The sequence below is a fragment of the Rousettus aegyptiacus genome, unplaced genomic scaffold, assembly GCF_014176215.1.
Source record: "Rousettus aegyptiacus isolate mRouAeg1 unplaced genomic scaffold, mRouAeg1.p scaffold_m13_p_6, whole genome shotgun sequence".
Classification (NCBI taxonomy): Eukaryota; Metazoa; Chordata; class Mammalia; order Chiroptera; family Pteropodidae; genus Rousettus; species Rousettus aegyptiacus.
Window position 1 is genome coordinate 106,321,753 of NW_023416309.1, and position 17,590 is coordinate 106,339,342.

Consider the following 17,590-nt stretch of genomic DNA (forward strand, 5'->3'; position numbering starts at 1 on the left):
CTGGGGGAATGGGGTGAAGAATTAAAGAGGTACAAATCAGTAGTTGACAGCTGGTCACGGGGATGGGGAGCACGGCAGAGGGAATGCAGTCAGCACTAATATGCTGGCTAGGTGGAGGGCCAGGGGAGGGAGGGAGCATTTGGGGGGATCGTTTTATGAACTATATAGATGTCTAACCAATGTACTGCATGGTTGAAACTAATTTGAATAAATAAATAAATTTCTTTTTAAAAAGGGTTCAAAAGGCCCACGATGGCACCCTGGCCCCCGCTTGCCTTTTCAGCCTCCCACTCCCCTGGGACTTCGAACCCCATGCATACCGTACCCCAACCCCCCAGACTCCCCGCGCGTCTGGGCCTCAGCACGTGCCGTTCGCTAGGCCTGACACAGTCTTCTCTTTCTCTCAGCTTAGAACCCCCATTTGCCCTCAGTTTTCGGCTCCTCGTCTCCCAGGGACATTTAGCTGGGCCTTCCCACAGCCTCCACGCTGCCCTGCATCGTAGAATAGCAAACATAGTATTGTCTTCACAGCATCGTATCAACTTGGCAACAGACGGTGGTCAGTCCTATATTTTTCCTAGTGCCTGTGTGACTGGGACGAGCCACTTAACCTCTCTGAGGTCCAGTTCCTTCTCTGTAAAATGGTGACAATAACTATACTGTCTTACGGTACAAACAGATATTTATAAGGCCTCCACTGGGGACTCAACATAGTTCATAAATATTCGATGAACAATTTCAATGAATATTCATTGAGTGGTTAATGACAGTTCCGCCCTAGTCTGCATTGCTTTGGTCTGGGTCCTTCTTCAGCAGGCTGGACAGCTAGTTCAATAGGTTCACGGTTAAGGTCCCACCTGCATGGGTTCTTGAGACCTGCTCTGCAGGCCTCTATTCCATAGCCTGCTCTAAGGAGCTCTGTGACCTTGACGGAGGACCTCAGTAATGGGGTCCCTCAAGGCAAAGGGCAGGGGCAGTACTGCAGGGCAGAGCCTGGAGGGCAGAGAAGGAAGTCACGCTGCTCAGGGGGGTCGGGAGAACTGGTCTCCACAGAGGAGGGGACATCGAGCTGGGACTAGGAGGAGGAGGAGCGGGCGCTTGGCAAGTGATAAGGAGAGAAAAGGCTTAACCAGTAGAGGACCTGAGGCACGAAAGGGCACAGGACTCCCAGAAAGGTGAGCAGGTTCTCGAGGCCAGAGCCCCACTGAGTGCCTGTGGCTGCTTTGTTTGCTTTCCTTGGAGGGCAGATGTGGAAGGTGGGCAGCAGGTAAAGCCATAGAGAAGGGTTGAAGCAGGAACTTAGGTGTCCAAGATGAGAAATTTGGACTTCATCCTGTGAACATGGGAAGCTGGAGGAAGGTTTCACATCAAGGAAATGAGCATTGATTTGTGAAAGAAAACTGGTGTGCTTTTGAAGGACACTGAGGTAGAAGGAGGAAGGCTGGGTGGGGAGGTGAGGCCAGGGGCAAGGCTGGGGTGGGAGTTAAGGCTGGGGGCAAGGCTGGGGGGGAGGTGAGGCTGGGGGGTGAGGAGGGGGCAAGGCTGGGCAGGAGGTGAGGCTGGGGGCAAGGCTGGGGGGAAGGTGAGGCTGGGGAGTGAGGAGGGGGCAAGGCTGGGCGGGAGGCGAGGCTGGAGGGAGGTGGGGAGGCTGCGGGGGGGGGGGGGTTAGGCTAGGGGAGAGGCTGGAGTGGAGGAGGGAGGCCGGGGTGGAGAGGGAGCTGGGGTAGGGGGTAAGGCTGGGGTGTGGGGGTGAGGATGGAGACCAAGACACCAGTCAGAAGGCCAAGAGAACGAGAGGAAAATCTACTAGACAATAGTCATGTTGAAAAAGAATGAGATTCAGAAAACAAACAGAATGTCTCCAGGTAATTACTCTCTGAGCCTCCAACCCAGAGCTGCCCTGTCTGGGAGAAGAAGGCGGTCCTGGAGAAACCCTGCACGATGACTCCTGGCTTTCAGATAGCGAGCTTAGGTGATTTCTTCTGCTTTCAGGAATTGGCATCTGTAATATAGGGGCTCAGGTCTCTTTCTGAGTGAGACAGCCTTCCACCTCTGTTTTATGGATGATCCTTCCACCCCTACTACCTGGACTGTGAGCACACACTTCTCGAAGTAGGTGGAAAAGGTTTGACCGTCCCAGTGTGCCCAGCGCTATCCAGGTCTCAGCAATGAAAGTCCCAGGCAAATCAGGACAGTGGGTCACTGACTGCAGGGGCTCAGGACAGAGCTCAGCTTGTCACAAAGCATTCGCTTAATTCTGCTCAACAAGATAAGCCCCAAAGAAGGTGGACAGTGCTCTGTGGAAGTGGCTGTGGGTGGAAGGAAGGGTGGACAAGTGACCTGCGACCTAATCCTCTGTCAATCTCTTCCGACGCTGGTTATCTTAAAACTTCAGAACAAAATAAGCCACTTCGTTCTCAAACACAGCATCGCACCTCATGGCATTTTTCTTTCCTGATGACCACAGAACACTCTGAACCTGGCCACTTTGTCTGAGACAGTCTTTGTGACAGAAAAGGTTCTGACTTCTTCTGCCAGCACAGAGAAATCTGAGGTCTGAAGACACACATATCCAAATGAGGGATCTGGGGGTGCTGGAAGTGGGGTGTCCCTTTATCCTACAAATCACACCATTTTCACGGCCTATGTGTACACTCTCACCACACACACACACACACACACACACACTTACTTTAAAATACTGCTGTTTGGGATCGGGAAAATGGTAAAAAATGTTAATGTAACATCTGGATGCCTTACAGCAATATCAGGAGACCGTCTCAAATCTGACAGCCTTGGCTGACAACCTCTGGCGCCCTCCTCTCCCGAGTAACAGGTTGTTTTGAGCCTCCGGACCATCGCCTCTGGCTTGGATTCTCCAGTATAAACAGGTTACGTAGAAACCTAATCATCACAGCCTTTTAAACACACACACACAGCGCTGCAAATAAGTCATCTAACAGCATCCAGCAGCAGCACTAACGGACCACAAGGAATGCCCTCCACTCCTGCCCACACGCGCCGAGCCTCCCAACATCTCAGCGGACACTTCCCAGAGTTGGGTCCCTGCGCACCTCCCAGGGCTCAGGTGACCCGACCACGCTTACCTTCTGGAGAAATGCCATCCTCGGCCTGTACTGCTGGCCTTGGTGTCGGATTGTCATCCTGGATCTTGGGTGAATTCAGAACCAGAACACAAATGGGAAAGAAAAGGGAAAGCCCCCAAGTGAAAGAACCAGCGTGCCCCACACACACCCTGGCGTGCAAGGGGAGACAGAGAGACCCGGGGGCGCGGGGCGGGGGCGGCTGCTGCCTGCGGCGCCCCTTTACTCTCGCTCGGCTCACGCCCCTGGGAAAGCAGCTGGAATCAGCGCCGGCCAATCAGCGAGCCGCGCCGGGGGCTCATTAGCATACGCTGCGCTTGATCCTACCTGCCGCCAGGGGGCGGTGCCTGGCTCTGCCGGGACCCCTCGGAGCCTCAGGTGAGATCCGCGTGTCCGGGACCCGCGAGGGGGAGGAACTGTCGCAGAGAGCGAGCCTTTCAACCTAGCACGGAGTACAGAAGTGAGACAGGGCAGCCTCACTCTTAAGCGCGGTGGGAAACATAGTTCCTCTCCCATGTCTGCCACTAGCCTGCTGGGCAACCTTGCGCAAGTTCCTTAAAGTCTTTAGGTCTCCATTTCCTTATGTGAAAAGTAAAAATAAAAAGTAGGATAATAATAAACAACAGAAGGGTTGCTATATTATTGAATGGGGAAATGCGTAACATAGTGCTTGGCCTGCAACAAATGTTTAGAAATGTTTAGGGGGAAACTCGGAAGCAGCATTGGTGAGACATTTGGTTAATGAAAGAAAGAAAGTGAAGACAAAAGGAAGCAAAGTTGTAGTTCCTGCTGGGCCAGCTGCTTGGTCTAGGCAAGTTACATTTTACATCTCTGGTCCTTAGTGTTTTCCTATCTAGAAAATGAAAGGATGACTCTCCTAGGTAATCAACAGGACCGTTCACCTTTTGTCATACAAAGCACCTTTTCCTGTGTCTACAAGTTGGACGGCTGTCAATTGTAGCAGATAAAATGCATAAGTTGGAAGAGAACAAAGAAGGACTTGCCTCAGGAAAGCAGAGCCAACCAATGTCCCTTTAAAGCAGCGGTTCATCTCTATTTTTGGTGGTACATACCTGCAAGGATCTGATGAACGCTATGGACCCTCTCTCCAGAAACGTGCCCGTGAGTGCACGTGCACACACACACTCATATTTACGCAACACTGACTCAAGTTTGCAAAGATTTTCAAGGGGTTTATGGCTGGTCCTCTTTGGAAATTTCCATAGTATCGGAGAGACCCGCCCCCTCCCCACCCATCTTTAAAGGAGCCTGGACTCTGCAGGGGTCCATCCTTGAGAAGTATGTTCCTGGTGTGAGCTGAGACCCAAGGAAAGTGTTGGAATATCCTGTCTTTTTTTTTCGTGATGCATCTGAGGGCTTCGCGTTATACAGAACACACACTGGGATGTGCCGGAGCAGATGAACCAGGAGCCTCCTTCCAGCTTCCATGTTCCTTAACGCTATAAACTCTAAGCAAGGAGGAGATCGTGGCTTTCCAAAGATCGAGGATGAGAAAACTTAAATTATTCCAGAGCAAAGAGAGGCAAAAATACAAGGGACTTTGTTCTGTAGTAGGATAAGAGGCCTCAGAATGGCAGCCACTCTCCTCCCCACCCTTTCTTCTATCGAGTCCTACCCTCCAAACACTCGTATTTTGTAGGACCCACACTTAGCTCATCGGACCAGAGATGCTGGACGCGTGACCCCACAGCCAGTGGCCAGCCATGTGGATGTGAAGCGGTCCTGATGTGGATCTGAAAAGCTTGGATGAGCTTATAAGAGCAGAAAAGTCAACGTGAGCCAACTAGAGGTAAAGTGGGGACCAGAGGAAGCGCAAGCTGAAGTTGTGAGGAAGCAGAAATGAAAGGTGAGCAGAGGACGCCAATCAGAAAAGAGAAACAAACGAACTGAGCAAGCTGAGAACAGCAAGGAGCCATGAGGTCGACCTGTGCCGAGGGCTCGCCAGGCTCCCCGCCTCTTCACAAATCCCCCCCTCACCTCCTGAGCCTTTGTTTCTTGCAACCAGAGGGCCTAACATGTAATGTGCTGTTAAAAGTTTAGTGACCACATCACATCCTGAAAAAAATCACTGATCTAATTTTACATATTCATTTAAACAACAAACATAGCACATGTCAGGCATTGTGCTAGAGTCAGGAATTCAAAGTGGAATATGACACAGTCCCCATCTCAAGGCGCTCGCAGGCCCATGGGGAGAAGGATACTTGAATAAAAATGTCATAAAGCAGAATCTATATATAATGGCAATCCAGTCAATGCAATACAGGACTTTGTAGCAAGGCACCTTATCCAGTCTGAGTACAAGAGAAGATCAGGGAGACTTCCTGGAGGAGGAGTCTTAAAGGAAGAGAGGGAGTTTACCAGGTGAAAAGGGATAACTACAGGTACATCACAGAGAACAGTTCAAGAACAGGATGGTGACAAGGATTTCATTTGACGCAAGATCTAAGGAGGTTGGGAAGAGAGAGATGGGCAAGAATCAGACGGTGGTAGCAAAACTCGTCCAACGGTCATCTTAAAATTAGAGCATGACATTGCATGTAAACTATACCTCCGAAAAAGGACTGGCCCAGAAAGCAAAAATTATCTTGCAACATGACAGAAGGACATAGTACTACAATGAAATTCTCCCGTGGCTCAGTCACGTAAGTGGAATTCCCGTCACCATTGTCATCACTATAATCATCAGTGTCCTCCTCCTCATCAACAGGAGGCTATGATTCAAGCCCTAAACTGGGGTCGTGCCACCCCGGACACTACACAATGTGATCTACATGAACCTTGTCCCCTGTGGAACAAACCTCATCCAGGTACAAGGAAGTGGTCATTCATACAGCAGCGCCCTTTAAAACCAAGATCAAAGGTCACCTCCTCAGTCAACTGTTCCAATACCACTGGTTAACTCAACAATTTCGTTCAGTCCACTGTGCTGAGTGCTGAGAAGATAGAGCTTGAAAAGACAGCAGGGAATCAATACCCGACCTCTGGTTCCTCCTGATGCCTCCCATTGTTCAGTCCTGAGCGGAAGCCAGAGGGTAATGGAGTCTGGATGATGCAGTCTGTTAGCATCAGCCTCCTGGGGCACAGAGCTGGATAGGAAGACAAAGGATTTGGGGCGAGAGGGACGGTGGAGAGGCAAACCATGCAGAAGCAGCACAATGGATTAAATGTCTTTGATAGCATGGAAGCCCAGAAGGCAGGTCTCAGAGCTGATCCTGTGTCCCCAAGCACTTCAGACAGCTCAGTAACAGCCCTGCACTTGCACAGGTGCCTCCCTGCCTGGGACAGAAATCATGTCGACTACGTCTGACTCCCTGGGGGCACTGCCGTCCTCGGCCACCTGTTTGCATTTTATATAATTCTGTCTTGTCTGAATTTGTGACAAGTGTGTATTACATTTGCAATTCTAAAAAATCATACAGAGGAAAGAAACATCTTAGGAATGCATGCACATTTCTTTCTAGCTGCTTCTAGAGAGGCAATAGCTCATGAAAATGTATTCGGGTAGGGACACCAGAGGGCCCTGTTCTCTACCCAGCGAGCAGACAGGACCAGCTGGACAGACCTCCCCGTGCACCCTATGGTCAGCACCAGTTCAGCAAGCATGGCGGAGCACAGCGCCCTTCTCCCTGAACTTCCGCCTCCACAGAGAAGCTAGTTAGACCGCAGGACGCTGGCCACACCTGGTGGCCCTGTCGGTTTGAACCAGGAAGAGAAAAAAAGAAGAGGTGGAAGTTTTCTGGAAGGTTTCCTGTCTCTTCCTCATCCAGAAAATGTTCAGAAGTGATTTTGGCTCATGCGGGCCACCAACTATATCACAAAGTAAAGTCCTATAAAAACCTCATCCTTATCTTTTTGATGCTTAATTAAATTCTTTGGACGCATCCAGAGATAATACTTTTCACAAAGATTGCCTATGTTTATAGGTAAATAGAATAAAATCTTGCTTTGCTCTGTCCCCACCCACCCCCAGCTCCTTGGGGTACAGTTCTGTCTACCTACAGACCAGTTCAGATTGGAAATGCTGAATGGCATCTGCTTCCTTTGTGTTAAGGGTGTTATTACTTGTCATTATATAAAATTCAGAACTATGGAGTTTTTGAAAATGACATTATGGGAAAAGGCATTTTCACAACTTGAAACAAACAGGCTTTGGTTTTAAGACAGGGCTGGGGTTAAGGGGAAGTGTGAAGGCACAAAATGTATATTCTGGTTCCTGCTCTGCCTCTGACCTGATATGTGATTTTTTTTTTTTAACAGCTTACTGAGGTATAACTGACATACACTCAACTGCACATATTTAAAGTGTATAACTGATAAGTTTTGATGTATGTACACATCTCTGAAACTACACCCATGGTCAAGGCAGAGAGGATAGCCATCTCCCCTCAAAGTTTCCTTGTGTCCTTGTTGATCTCTCCCCCTACCATCCCCAAGTAGCCCACTGATCGACTTTCTGTCACTGTGAATTAGTTGGTGGGGAGGGGGGTGGGTTGACTATGATCACATTACCTAATCTCTGACTTCCCAGTTTCTTACTAGTAATAAGAAAGTATCAGACTTGATGAATTCAAGTCTCCTATTTTAAAATCATGACTTTAGTATTCCAAGTCGAATAAAAAGCTCGATCAGCCCAAAGTCTGACAGAGTGGGATTTAGTGCTCCTGACAAAGTGAGGTCCCTCTGGACTTAGACCAACCACCCACAATGGGATCCCATGGGACAGACATTCAAAAGAGCTGAATGCCACCATCGACATACCCAAACCATTCCTGCCACAGTTGATCATAGAGGGACAAGAAGGACCCCCTTCAAGAAAATACTTGGTGCACTCCACTTGTATAGTCCTACTGAAGTCCCCTTCTCCTGTCAAACATGCCCATCCTGCTAAAGATGTTTAAACTGAATGCATGCCAAATGAGGGAGGGTCCTCTACTGACCTTCAGACGTTGCCCCTGCCTGTGTAAGGTGGCTCAGGCATCACAGTCCTGGGTGCCCAGCTCCACCTCCCGCTTCCAGCAGCCATCACCACCTTTCATGAACAGCCCAGAGGTCAATAGAGAGCAAGTTTCCTTCTTAAGGTTTTCTAAAGCAAGGGATTTTCCAAAGGTCTGCCCTTTCTTCTTTCCCCCTTGGTTTCCCCAGGAATAACAATGTCTGGAAGGATACAGGAAGATGACTGATACAGGAAATGCGAAGAAAATAAAAACATTAACCCCTGCAAGAATTTTTTTTAACATCCATAACTTCCACTTTATTTAGATGTCGCATTTGAAGATTTATTTCACCCATGCTCATTTCTCTTTGCTGCCATGTGTGGATATAACATTACTTTCTCTGTCTTCTCTCCTCTGGATGGATGGATGGATGGATGGATGGATGGATGGATGGATGGAAAGACAGATGTCTGGTTACACCATTTGAACCTTGGAAAAGCCAGTTCTGCCCCTTCCTTTCTCAGTCTTTGGTAGACAGCCCTTCTGGATTCAAAATTCGAGCCACTCTACAGGCACAAAACTTAGTGTTTTGTGAAAAGTACAAAACTTTAGGGAAGGAATGAATGATGAGGAGTGACTGCTAATAAGAATCTTATTCTTGGGTGGATGAAATGTTCTGGAATTTGATAGTGAAGGTGGTTGCACAACCTTGTTAATATACTAAAACCAATGAATTGTACACTACTTAAGGGGAGGGGGAACAGGGGAAGGGAGAGCGCACACACCAGTAGTTCTTTTATTGGGGTCCCCTAGGGCTTCTCAGGCTCACACTTTATTGGTTAATTTAAAACATGAGAGTAGGAATTTAGAGAGCAGGAAGAGAAAACAAACAAGTATCACAATTGGTCAGTCACTGAAATCACCAAGAGCTCTAAAACAAAGGAGCATCAGTGTGGGGGCGGGGGGACCACCTGGCTCTTTATCTAGCCTGTGTATCTGACAAAATGTTTACTGAGATAACTGCCCTCGAAGTTATTGCCAAGGATTCCTTGGCAATCAAAGCTTAAGTCAGGCACTTGCATTACAAAAAAAAAAAAAATTAAGGCTTACACTACAAAAGTATTTCCAGGAGAAAAGATAGAAAATATAATTCTGGGATAATGCAGGAGATGATACTGAAGTATGTGGAAGGCAAAAAGAAAAGAAAAGAAAGGAAAGGTGATAAGAGCCTGCTCAGAGGCATAGAAGTAGGAAATGATAAAAATAGTAATACATACATAACAGGCATTAGTACACCTGTTCCCTTCATGCAGTTCTGACTACGACCCTCTGAGGTAGATATCTATTATTGGCATTCCCACTCAACAAATGAGTAAAGTGAGACTCAGAAAAGATAAACAACGAGCTGAAGTTCACCTGCCTATTAAGCAGCAGAGCCACCCGGATTGGGACCAGGCAGCCTGGCCTCTGATTTCATACCTTACCTCTAGGTCATGCTCGGACATTCTGATTGACTAGGCCTGAGTCAGGCAGTCATTCCACAAGTAAATTGAGAGCTAGCTGTGTTTCCTATGGAAAAACAATAGTGTCGAAATCAGAGATAAAGGAAATTGAATGTTGGACAAGTGAAATCACTTGTGTATTGTAAAATCACCTCAGAAATGCTCTTCCTTTCTCTTGGGTTATTTGCTTGGGACACGTTTTCTACAGATGGTCTCTCATGGGTCGGAGCCTGAACACGTTAAATGGCTTTTGATGTAAAATGTCGCGTAGTTTTTCAACGGGATTGCGCATTTACATTCTGTTTGCCCAGGATGAACTAATTTCATCACACCCTTGTGTTGGATGCCATTGTGTTTTTCAAGGCTAGACAATTCTAATTTTACTAGATTCTGTACTTATATTTGCATAATTTTCCCTTTCTGTCTTGAGAGCGGAAAATCCGAATAAGAGAGTATATAAAAATTGGTTAACACGAACCTCTGAAACAACAGATGAGCCACTTGGGGCCCTCGGGGTGAGGGGAAGGACAGGTGTGCCCACTCATCCCTGCAGTACTGGGGGACAAGAGGACTAGGTCTGTGAGAAAAGAGCAACAGGTACAGCCCCAGCCTGGGGTTCAAGTTGAAAATATACTTCAAATGCAAAACTTTTTATTTTTTTATTTTATTTTAGGGTCTTTTTAGCAATGCTATTGCATGAACGTTTTGGGATGCCCTACTATGTTCCTCTATCTTCATTTCTTAAAAATCTTGATGAGGGCAATTTCCAACTCTCTGCTAGTAGTGCCGCCAGATGGATACAGGTAGAAAAGGACAGGAATGTGTCCCGAAGGCATTTTTCTGCGTTATACCCCGCGACGTCGGGAGCCGCCCCGTTTCTGCCCCGCCGCCGGGTTTTGCTAGGTCTAGGCCATAGAGGTACGGATCCCTCCAATCTCCTAGAGAGGAAACGCAGACTCCCGGAAAGCGGACTTCCGCCGGCGGACCACTTCCGGTTCCGGCCTCATCGCGCCAATCCGTTGAGTGCACAGGCATCGGATGGTTCCTTGGCGGGCTCGTTCGTCTACATGCGCTCCGGGTTCATGGGGGTCGTGTGACGTGGGTGCGGGCCCCAGAAGCCGGGCCAGGACCTGTTCCGCGGACCCGCACGACCTGCAGTTGGAGGGCGGGGTGGAAAGCTTCCCGGAGGGACCACCTTGAAGCTATGGCCCCGGGGTCCCCTTCCCCTGAAGTGATGCCTTCGAATCGACCCCGGGATACCCAGAACTATGAATTTGTTTCCTAATTATAATTATTCGAGGCCAACTGGCTCGTAGAAAATAATAGTAATTTTCAAGCTCCAACTTGAAAATACATTAAATCAGACCCTGTTTTCGTGTATCTGAATTACTTGTCACTCAAAAAAAGGTAACAGAAAAGAATACCTTTGTTTTGAATTGTGGCCAGATATGAGAGAGTTAGGTTAGCCGATGAAGCACTGTGGCCCTGGGAGAAGAATAGGGTAAAGGGATACGCAGAATGCAATTTGGAAGAAAGGACCAGAAGGTACCGCGGTGGAGAGGGTCAGAATGACCTTGTGGAATCACGTTCTCTTACCAAGGAGAAATGGGACTCTCGCGATTTTAGATTACTCACAAAACGCTGGTCTGGATTCTTTCTCTTTCAGGGCAGTCACTTGTCACAGGAGCTGACTGCCTAAACTTTTGAAAATGAAAACAGGCTCTAATTATGTATTTTTAAGTTGGGGTGTCAGTTTTTAAATGAGGATGATGTCTGCCATCGTATCCTACTGTGTGTGATTGTGCAGTGATATGTGTTTTGTGAAATGGATTTATTTAGTCGTCTTTTTGTTGATTAATATTTGTTGATTAAGATTGTCTTGGGGAATATTTCACATAAAAAAGCTTTAACCATGATGTATTCCTGAGGGGAAAATAAAAGATGGACAGATAAATTAGGAATTTGAACTATGGTTTTTTAGCACAGTTAATATCAATGTTAATCCGTTATGAGAAGCCCCGCAGTAATGGAACTCTTCTAACTGATTAGCCTGGTGTTTCTCAAGTATTTTGATTAGAAAAACTTTAGTGACAGCCTATTAATATCTCTGCAATGTGGTTTTCCCCAGAACACATTTTGGGAAATGGTGACATAAATAATTCACCTGGTCTCAGACCTACTCAAATGGCACTCTCACTTCTCAAAAGTCATTTCAGAACTACTTTTTGAAAATCATCTGACTGGATTTCAGTAAAGATAGTTCTCATTTTATAAATGTTGGAGAAAGGCACTCATAATTAATAAAGTACTACAAGCCACATAACATTTGGAAAAGGAAGTGAACCTTCCTTACCCTTCCTCCTACATACTATCATGGGTAGTAGATAATGACTCAAAATTACTGAGCAAAAATTACCAGTATACAATTATAAAACAATGGGAATAATTATTTGGAAGGAATGAATTGTTCCAAGTGGAAATTCTACAAATTCAAGACAACGACAAACCTAGAAAATTTGTTCATGGACTCTACAAGGACTCATTTTAGTAAAATGTAGTTACCATTTTCTTCTATAAATAGAATGTAGCTAAAAAACATTTAAGTGTGTTGTATGCACCGAGTGACATTCACTGAAAACTTACCTTAACATTATAGAATAAAACTTAGTACAAGGATTGTCTTGAACTTCATTCAAGATTGTTTAGTTACTGAAGTAACAATAGAAGCTTTTAATGAGATAGTTTCACATGTTTGGCACAAACCTCTGTCAAGAAGAGCTTTAAGTGACCTATTGATAGGTTACTAAACTTGCACGTTCAAGCAAGACTTGCCTAAGGAGTGTTGGAGTGTCCCTGTGCCAGTATCTGGTCCTTCACTCTATAGGGCCAGAAACCTCATTTCATTAGTTTGCACAGAGGTAAGCAGGCTTCAGAAGATACACTAATGCCACCCAAACTCAAAAGGTACTGCTATATAAAGCTAGAGTGTGAGTTAAATACTCTAGTGGAAAATATAATTATCAATCAGCTGGAAAATTTTATTTAACAGTGTGTTCCTTCTTGAAAAAAGATCTACATGAGAGTCCAGATTCTCATACTACAGTATATTATGTTGGAGACACATAGCATGAAATCAGAACAATGAGAATGATAGCCAAGTTTAACATCAGGTGTTTTCACTCTACAGATGTACCTGTCAAGTTGGCTAGATATTCATTTTCATGAGTAAAAAGCATGCATTTTGGTGCTAAAGGCAAGATGTCATTTTGTCTCTAGTCATCTTTTTCAGAAATGTTCTCCCCAATTCTTTCTCAAGCTAGAGTACAATGCAATTGACTCGGTTTAAACTTCTATTTGCAGCCCCTATCCAGCTGTGCCTCCTGATGCTGCACCCAGGTCACCAAGTTTAGATTTGGGGTCTTCGTAAACAGTGTCTTGAGTCCTTTCTATTGATGACTGATTTCATTCTATATATTTGGTCTCTTTCTAAATTTAAAGTAGAAATGTTAGCCCCATTGTTGGTTCAAAACCTTTGGGAGTTTCCTGGGTGAAATATGAAACTGTCCTCCATACATGGAGGGCAGGGAAGACCAAAGAAAGTGCCAATTGACTCCATGTTGGTAGGTGGCAGGTTTACTAGGTGATAGAACTTACGTACAAGGTTTTCTTGGGAGACCACAAGGCAAGTAGATCTCCACACCCACCACCAGTATCTTAAAAGTTTATGTAGAGGCCCTGACAAGGTTCACTCACATACCATCCACATGGTCTCAACAACACACTGCTCTTTCAAGGCTAAATCGTTGGAAATGGCTTCCACTGTGGGGACAGTGGGCAGAATGTACATTCAAAGGACAGGGGAGGGGGTGTGGAGACTCTGGGTCTAGCTCAAGGATTAACTGGAAGTCACATCCTCTCTGTGATCTCCATGTGCACCCATTTAACACATCCAAGAACCAGGACCTGTATAAGTCTATTTAATCTTTCCTCTGTGATGTTGCACATGGTCTTAAGATTAACTGCACATTATTTGCTAATCAAATATTACTCATCAGTTCCATAAGATAGTCACATTTGTCCATCATTGAGATATAACTATCATTAGCCTTGTAGATTTTAGATATTTTTTCCATTTCTAATTATAAATTCCAAGAGTAACTGGCTTTGTGTATATTTCACATATGCTTCCAACAACCATTTGTCATTTATCTACATTGGTAATCGTTTAGTATACTTGAAAAGTGCCTCTAAACAGGAATCACCAGGAATTGAAGATTGATTGATTGCAGTGTGACCACAGTCAGGCTTTTGACCTGGTCCAAGTCTCAGTTTCTTCTTCAGTGAAATGAAAGGGTTGGCCTGGGTGACCCCTAAGGTACCTTTCAGCTCCTCCACTTCCAGGGAAAATGTCCAGGAACAGCTGAGTCAGAGTGTCAGCAGCAGAGATACAAGGAGAAGACAAGCCTAGAGCAAAGAGCACAAAAGAGACCTGATGCAAACCCTCCCTGCATTTAGCAGCTTTGTGACCTGAGGCAAGTTACTTAACTCCTCTGAGCTTCCATTGTTCTCATTTGTAAAACGAGATAGTAATAGTATTTTATTCACAGAATTGTTGTGAGGATTAATGAGACACTGCATATAAGACTGGCAGAGAACCTGACAATAGTATATGCTTAATGAATGGTGATGGCTGAAATTTAAGAGAAGGAGAGGGAGATAGGGAGGGAGGGAGGAAAGAGGGAAGGGAGGAAGGTCACAGATGGGGCAGTCAGGGAGCTCTGATGAAGACAGCCACCTAGTGCAAAGTCACATTTCTTCAGGAAGCCATCTGTGCGAAGATTAATGAATGTGTTTGTACTATGCAAAATCCTACTTCTTTAAACAAACTTTAATGATTTAATGTACATGTACCATATTTTGTGAAAACATACAGAGAGATCTGTACATGTCGAGTTGATTTTATATTTAAGTAAAAATGCATACATATGACATTGATCATAATGCATTTTACTTGACCCCCCCTCGTCTTCATTCGGAATTCTCAGCTGATGTTTTCCAGGCTCTTTACCCTCACCCCTCACGAGGCATTATGGCGTTCCCCAATTTTATGATCAAGAATGGCTTGAATAGGGAATGGGGATAAGAGGACAGCCAAATATTTGGGCCAAATATAATTGTTCTGCTAATGAATTTGATAAAACAACCAGCAACTATTTTTTAAATAATTTCCTGGTCACAACAGTCCAGAGAGAATTTGTTGTCAATGAGTTTGCAGAATGAAAATGAAGGATCCTAATCAGAAACATGGAAATGCAAGAAGGAATAAATAATACCAGAAAGAATAAACATATGGGTAATTATTAATGAATATTAAATGTCAGCCCAACAATTACCATGTCTTCTAGAATGTAAATATATGCATAGAACTAAAAATGTACAATGACACAAAATGAAGAAAGGGATAAACTATTAGGAAGCTAAAGTTTTCTAAGGTTCTAGCGTTAACTAAAAGAAAATAATGTATAACAACAGAATAAATAACCTACAAGTTTGGGGTACAGAATAGAATAAGAGATAAAATTGTATTCATCCAAAAGAAGGCAAAAAAGAAGGAAAAAAAGGAACATAAAACAGATGAGTCAAATAGAAAACAAATAGTTAGAAAGTAAGAACAAACCCAAGGATATCAAGTAATTACATGTAAATGGACTAAACAATCCAAGTAAAAGACTGAGATTAGATAAAGAAACAAAACCCAATTATATGTAACTTTTGAGAGACAAATATATGGAGTCAGAATGAGTAAAAAAATGAGAAAAGACAGATTTTACAAACTTTAGCAAAAAGAATTCAAGCATATTAAGGCAAGAAGCATTACTAGTAATAAAGAGGGACATATAATGGATCAATACAACAGAACGATTCTGAAATCTATATGTACTCAATGACCTAACTTCAAATGCATAAGAGAAAAATGACTAAAAGAAGAGACAAATCCACAATCATAGTGAAAGACTAACATACCTTCCTCAACAATTTAGACAGCAAGCAGATAAAAGACCAATAAGAATACAGGAGATCTAAAAAACATAGAATACTGTACTCCACAGTGACAGAATTTACATTTTTAAGTGTATATGAAATATATACTAGAATTGGCCGTATAACAATAAAGCATCAGTAAATTTCAAAACATTACGGTCATTCAGAGAATGTTGTTGGCCCACAATGGAATTAAACTAGAAATCAAGAATAAAAAGATTATATTGATGGCCTAGAAATTTAAAAATACATTTATAAATAATCCAGAGATTAAAGAAGAAATCCAAACAGACATTAGAAAATATTTGGAACAGAATGATAATATGGGCATAACTTACAAAAACTCACAGGAAATAGCTAATGCAGAGCAGAGAGGGAAATTTATAATCTTAAAAACATACATATTAGAAAAATGGAAACATTGAAAATCAATGATTAATTCTTCTATCTCAAGACTTATTAAGAGAACCACAAATTAAATTTAAGGAAAATAGGAGGAAGTAAATAATAAAGATTATAAACAGTGAAAAAGGAAATATACAACAGAGAAAATTAACATAATCAAAAGTTGATTCTCTGAAAAGTGCAAATTTACCAACTATTAATTGGTAAATTCCTAAAAATATTAATCAACAAAAAAGAAGAGAAAACACAAATTCCCAATATTAGAAATGAAAAAGATTGTCACTACAGATCTTACAGATGTCAAAAGGATTAATAAGAGAATATTATTTTTTAAAAAAAATTATATCAAAAATTTGACAATTTGGATGAAATGGAAAAATTTCTTGAAAAATGTAACTTTCTAAAACCAACTGAAGAAAAAGAAAAATTGAATTTCTAACATCTAATAAATAAATCGAATCTGTTATTCAAGAACTTCCTGCAAAGAAAACTCCAAGCCAAGATGACTTCACCAGTTAATTCTTGCAAATATTTAAATAATATCAATCTTATACAAACTTTCCCAGAGAATAGAAAAACAGAGTATACTTCCCAACTCTTATGGGGCCAACATAACCTCGATACAAAGTTAGACCAGGATATTATTACAAGAAGGAAAAATTACTGGCCAGTCTCTCATGTTGCGATATAATAGAAAATATTTGGCCTTTGTACAGATTCCTGGCTCATAGCCCTGAACCCTTTGAATCTTAGTGATAAGAATACCTTTTTGCTGATGAGATGTCTGGTGACTGGTCACCCTTAGGGCTGGTCACCAGAAAGACCAGTACAATAAGAGGACTGGAACTTTCTGCCAGCCACCACCTTTACAGGAGGGAGAGGCCTGGAGATAGAGTTCGTCACCAATGCCTGGTGATTTAATCAATCGTGTCTACGTAATGAAACCTCCATTGAAAACCCTAAATGACAGGGTTCAGAGAGCTCCTGGGCTGGTGAAGACATGGAGGTATGTGACTTGCACACACACAGTATGGAAGCTCCACGCCCGTATCTTGCCCTGTGCATTTCTTCTATTTGGCCGTTATCGAATTGTATCTTTTATAATAAACTGGTACTCATGTGTAAAGCACATCCCAGAGTCCTGTGAGTCATTCTAACAAATTATCAAGACTTGGCGGGAGTGGGGTATGTGGAAGCCCCCCATTTACAGCCAGTGGGTCGGAAGAGCTGAAGATCTCGGACTTGACACTGGCATTGGAAGTGGGGGTGGTCTCGTGGGCTGGAGCCCTGAACCCTTTGGAATCTAACGCTGACTCCGGGTACTGAGTGTCAAAACTGAACTGAACTTTCGGACACACGATTTGTGTCAGAGAATTGGAGAATTGGTTGGTGTCAGGAGGAGAAACAAAACAAAACTCATGAATATAGATATAGAATTCTAAATAAAATATTAGCAAATAAAATCAAGCATCCAACTAGGGTTTATTCCAGGAATGCAAGGGTGACTCAATATTCTAAAATCAATCAAGGTGAGTCCATGGCCATGCTACCCTGAATACCTTGAACGTCCCAATCTTGT

The 17,590-nt window shown here is 43.8% G+C and overlaps 1 protein-coding gene across 3 annotated transcripts in view; it reads right to left on the reverse strand.

The window, feature by feature from the left end:
* Positions 1–3,539, reverse strand: part of RGS9 (regulator of G protein signaling 9) — a 64,412-nt gene extending 60,873 nt beyond the window's left edge. Inside the window, exons 1-2 of one of the 3 annotated variants that reach the window (XM_036223089.1) lie at positions 3,432–3,539; positions 3,108–3,171 (exon numbers count right to left, since the gene is read on the reverse strand). In XM_036223089.1, coding sequence (XP_036078982.1) covers positions 3,108–3,164 — 57 coding nt within the window. In that variant the 5' untranslated portion in view covers positions 3,165–3,171; positions 3,432–3,539. Of the gene's footprint in view, positions 1–3,107; positions 3,357–3,431 lie in introns of those variants that run through there. The other 2 variants (XM_036223090.1, XM_036223091.1) reach the window with 2 other exon arrangements.
* Between the last annotated feature and the right edge of the window lie 14,051 nt (positions 3,540–17,590).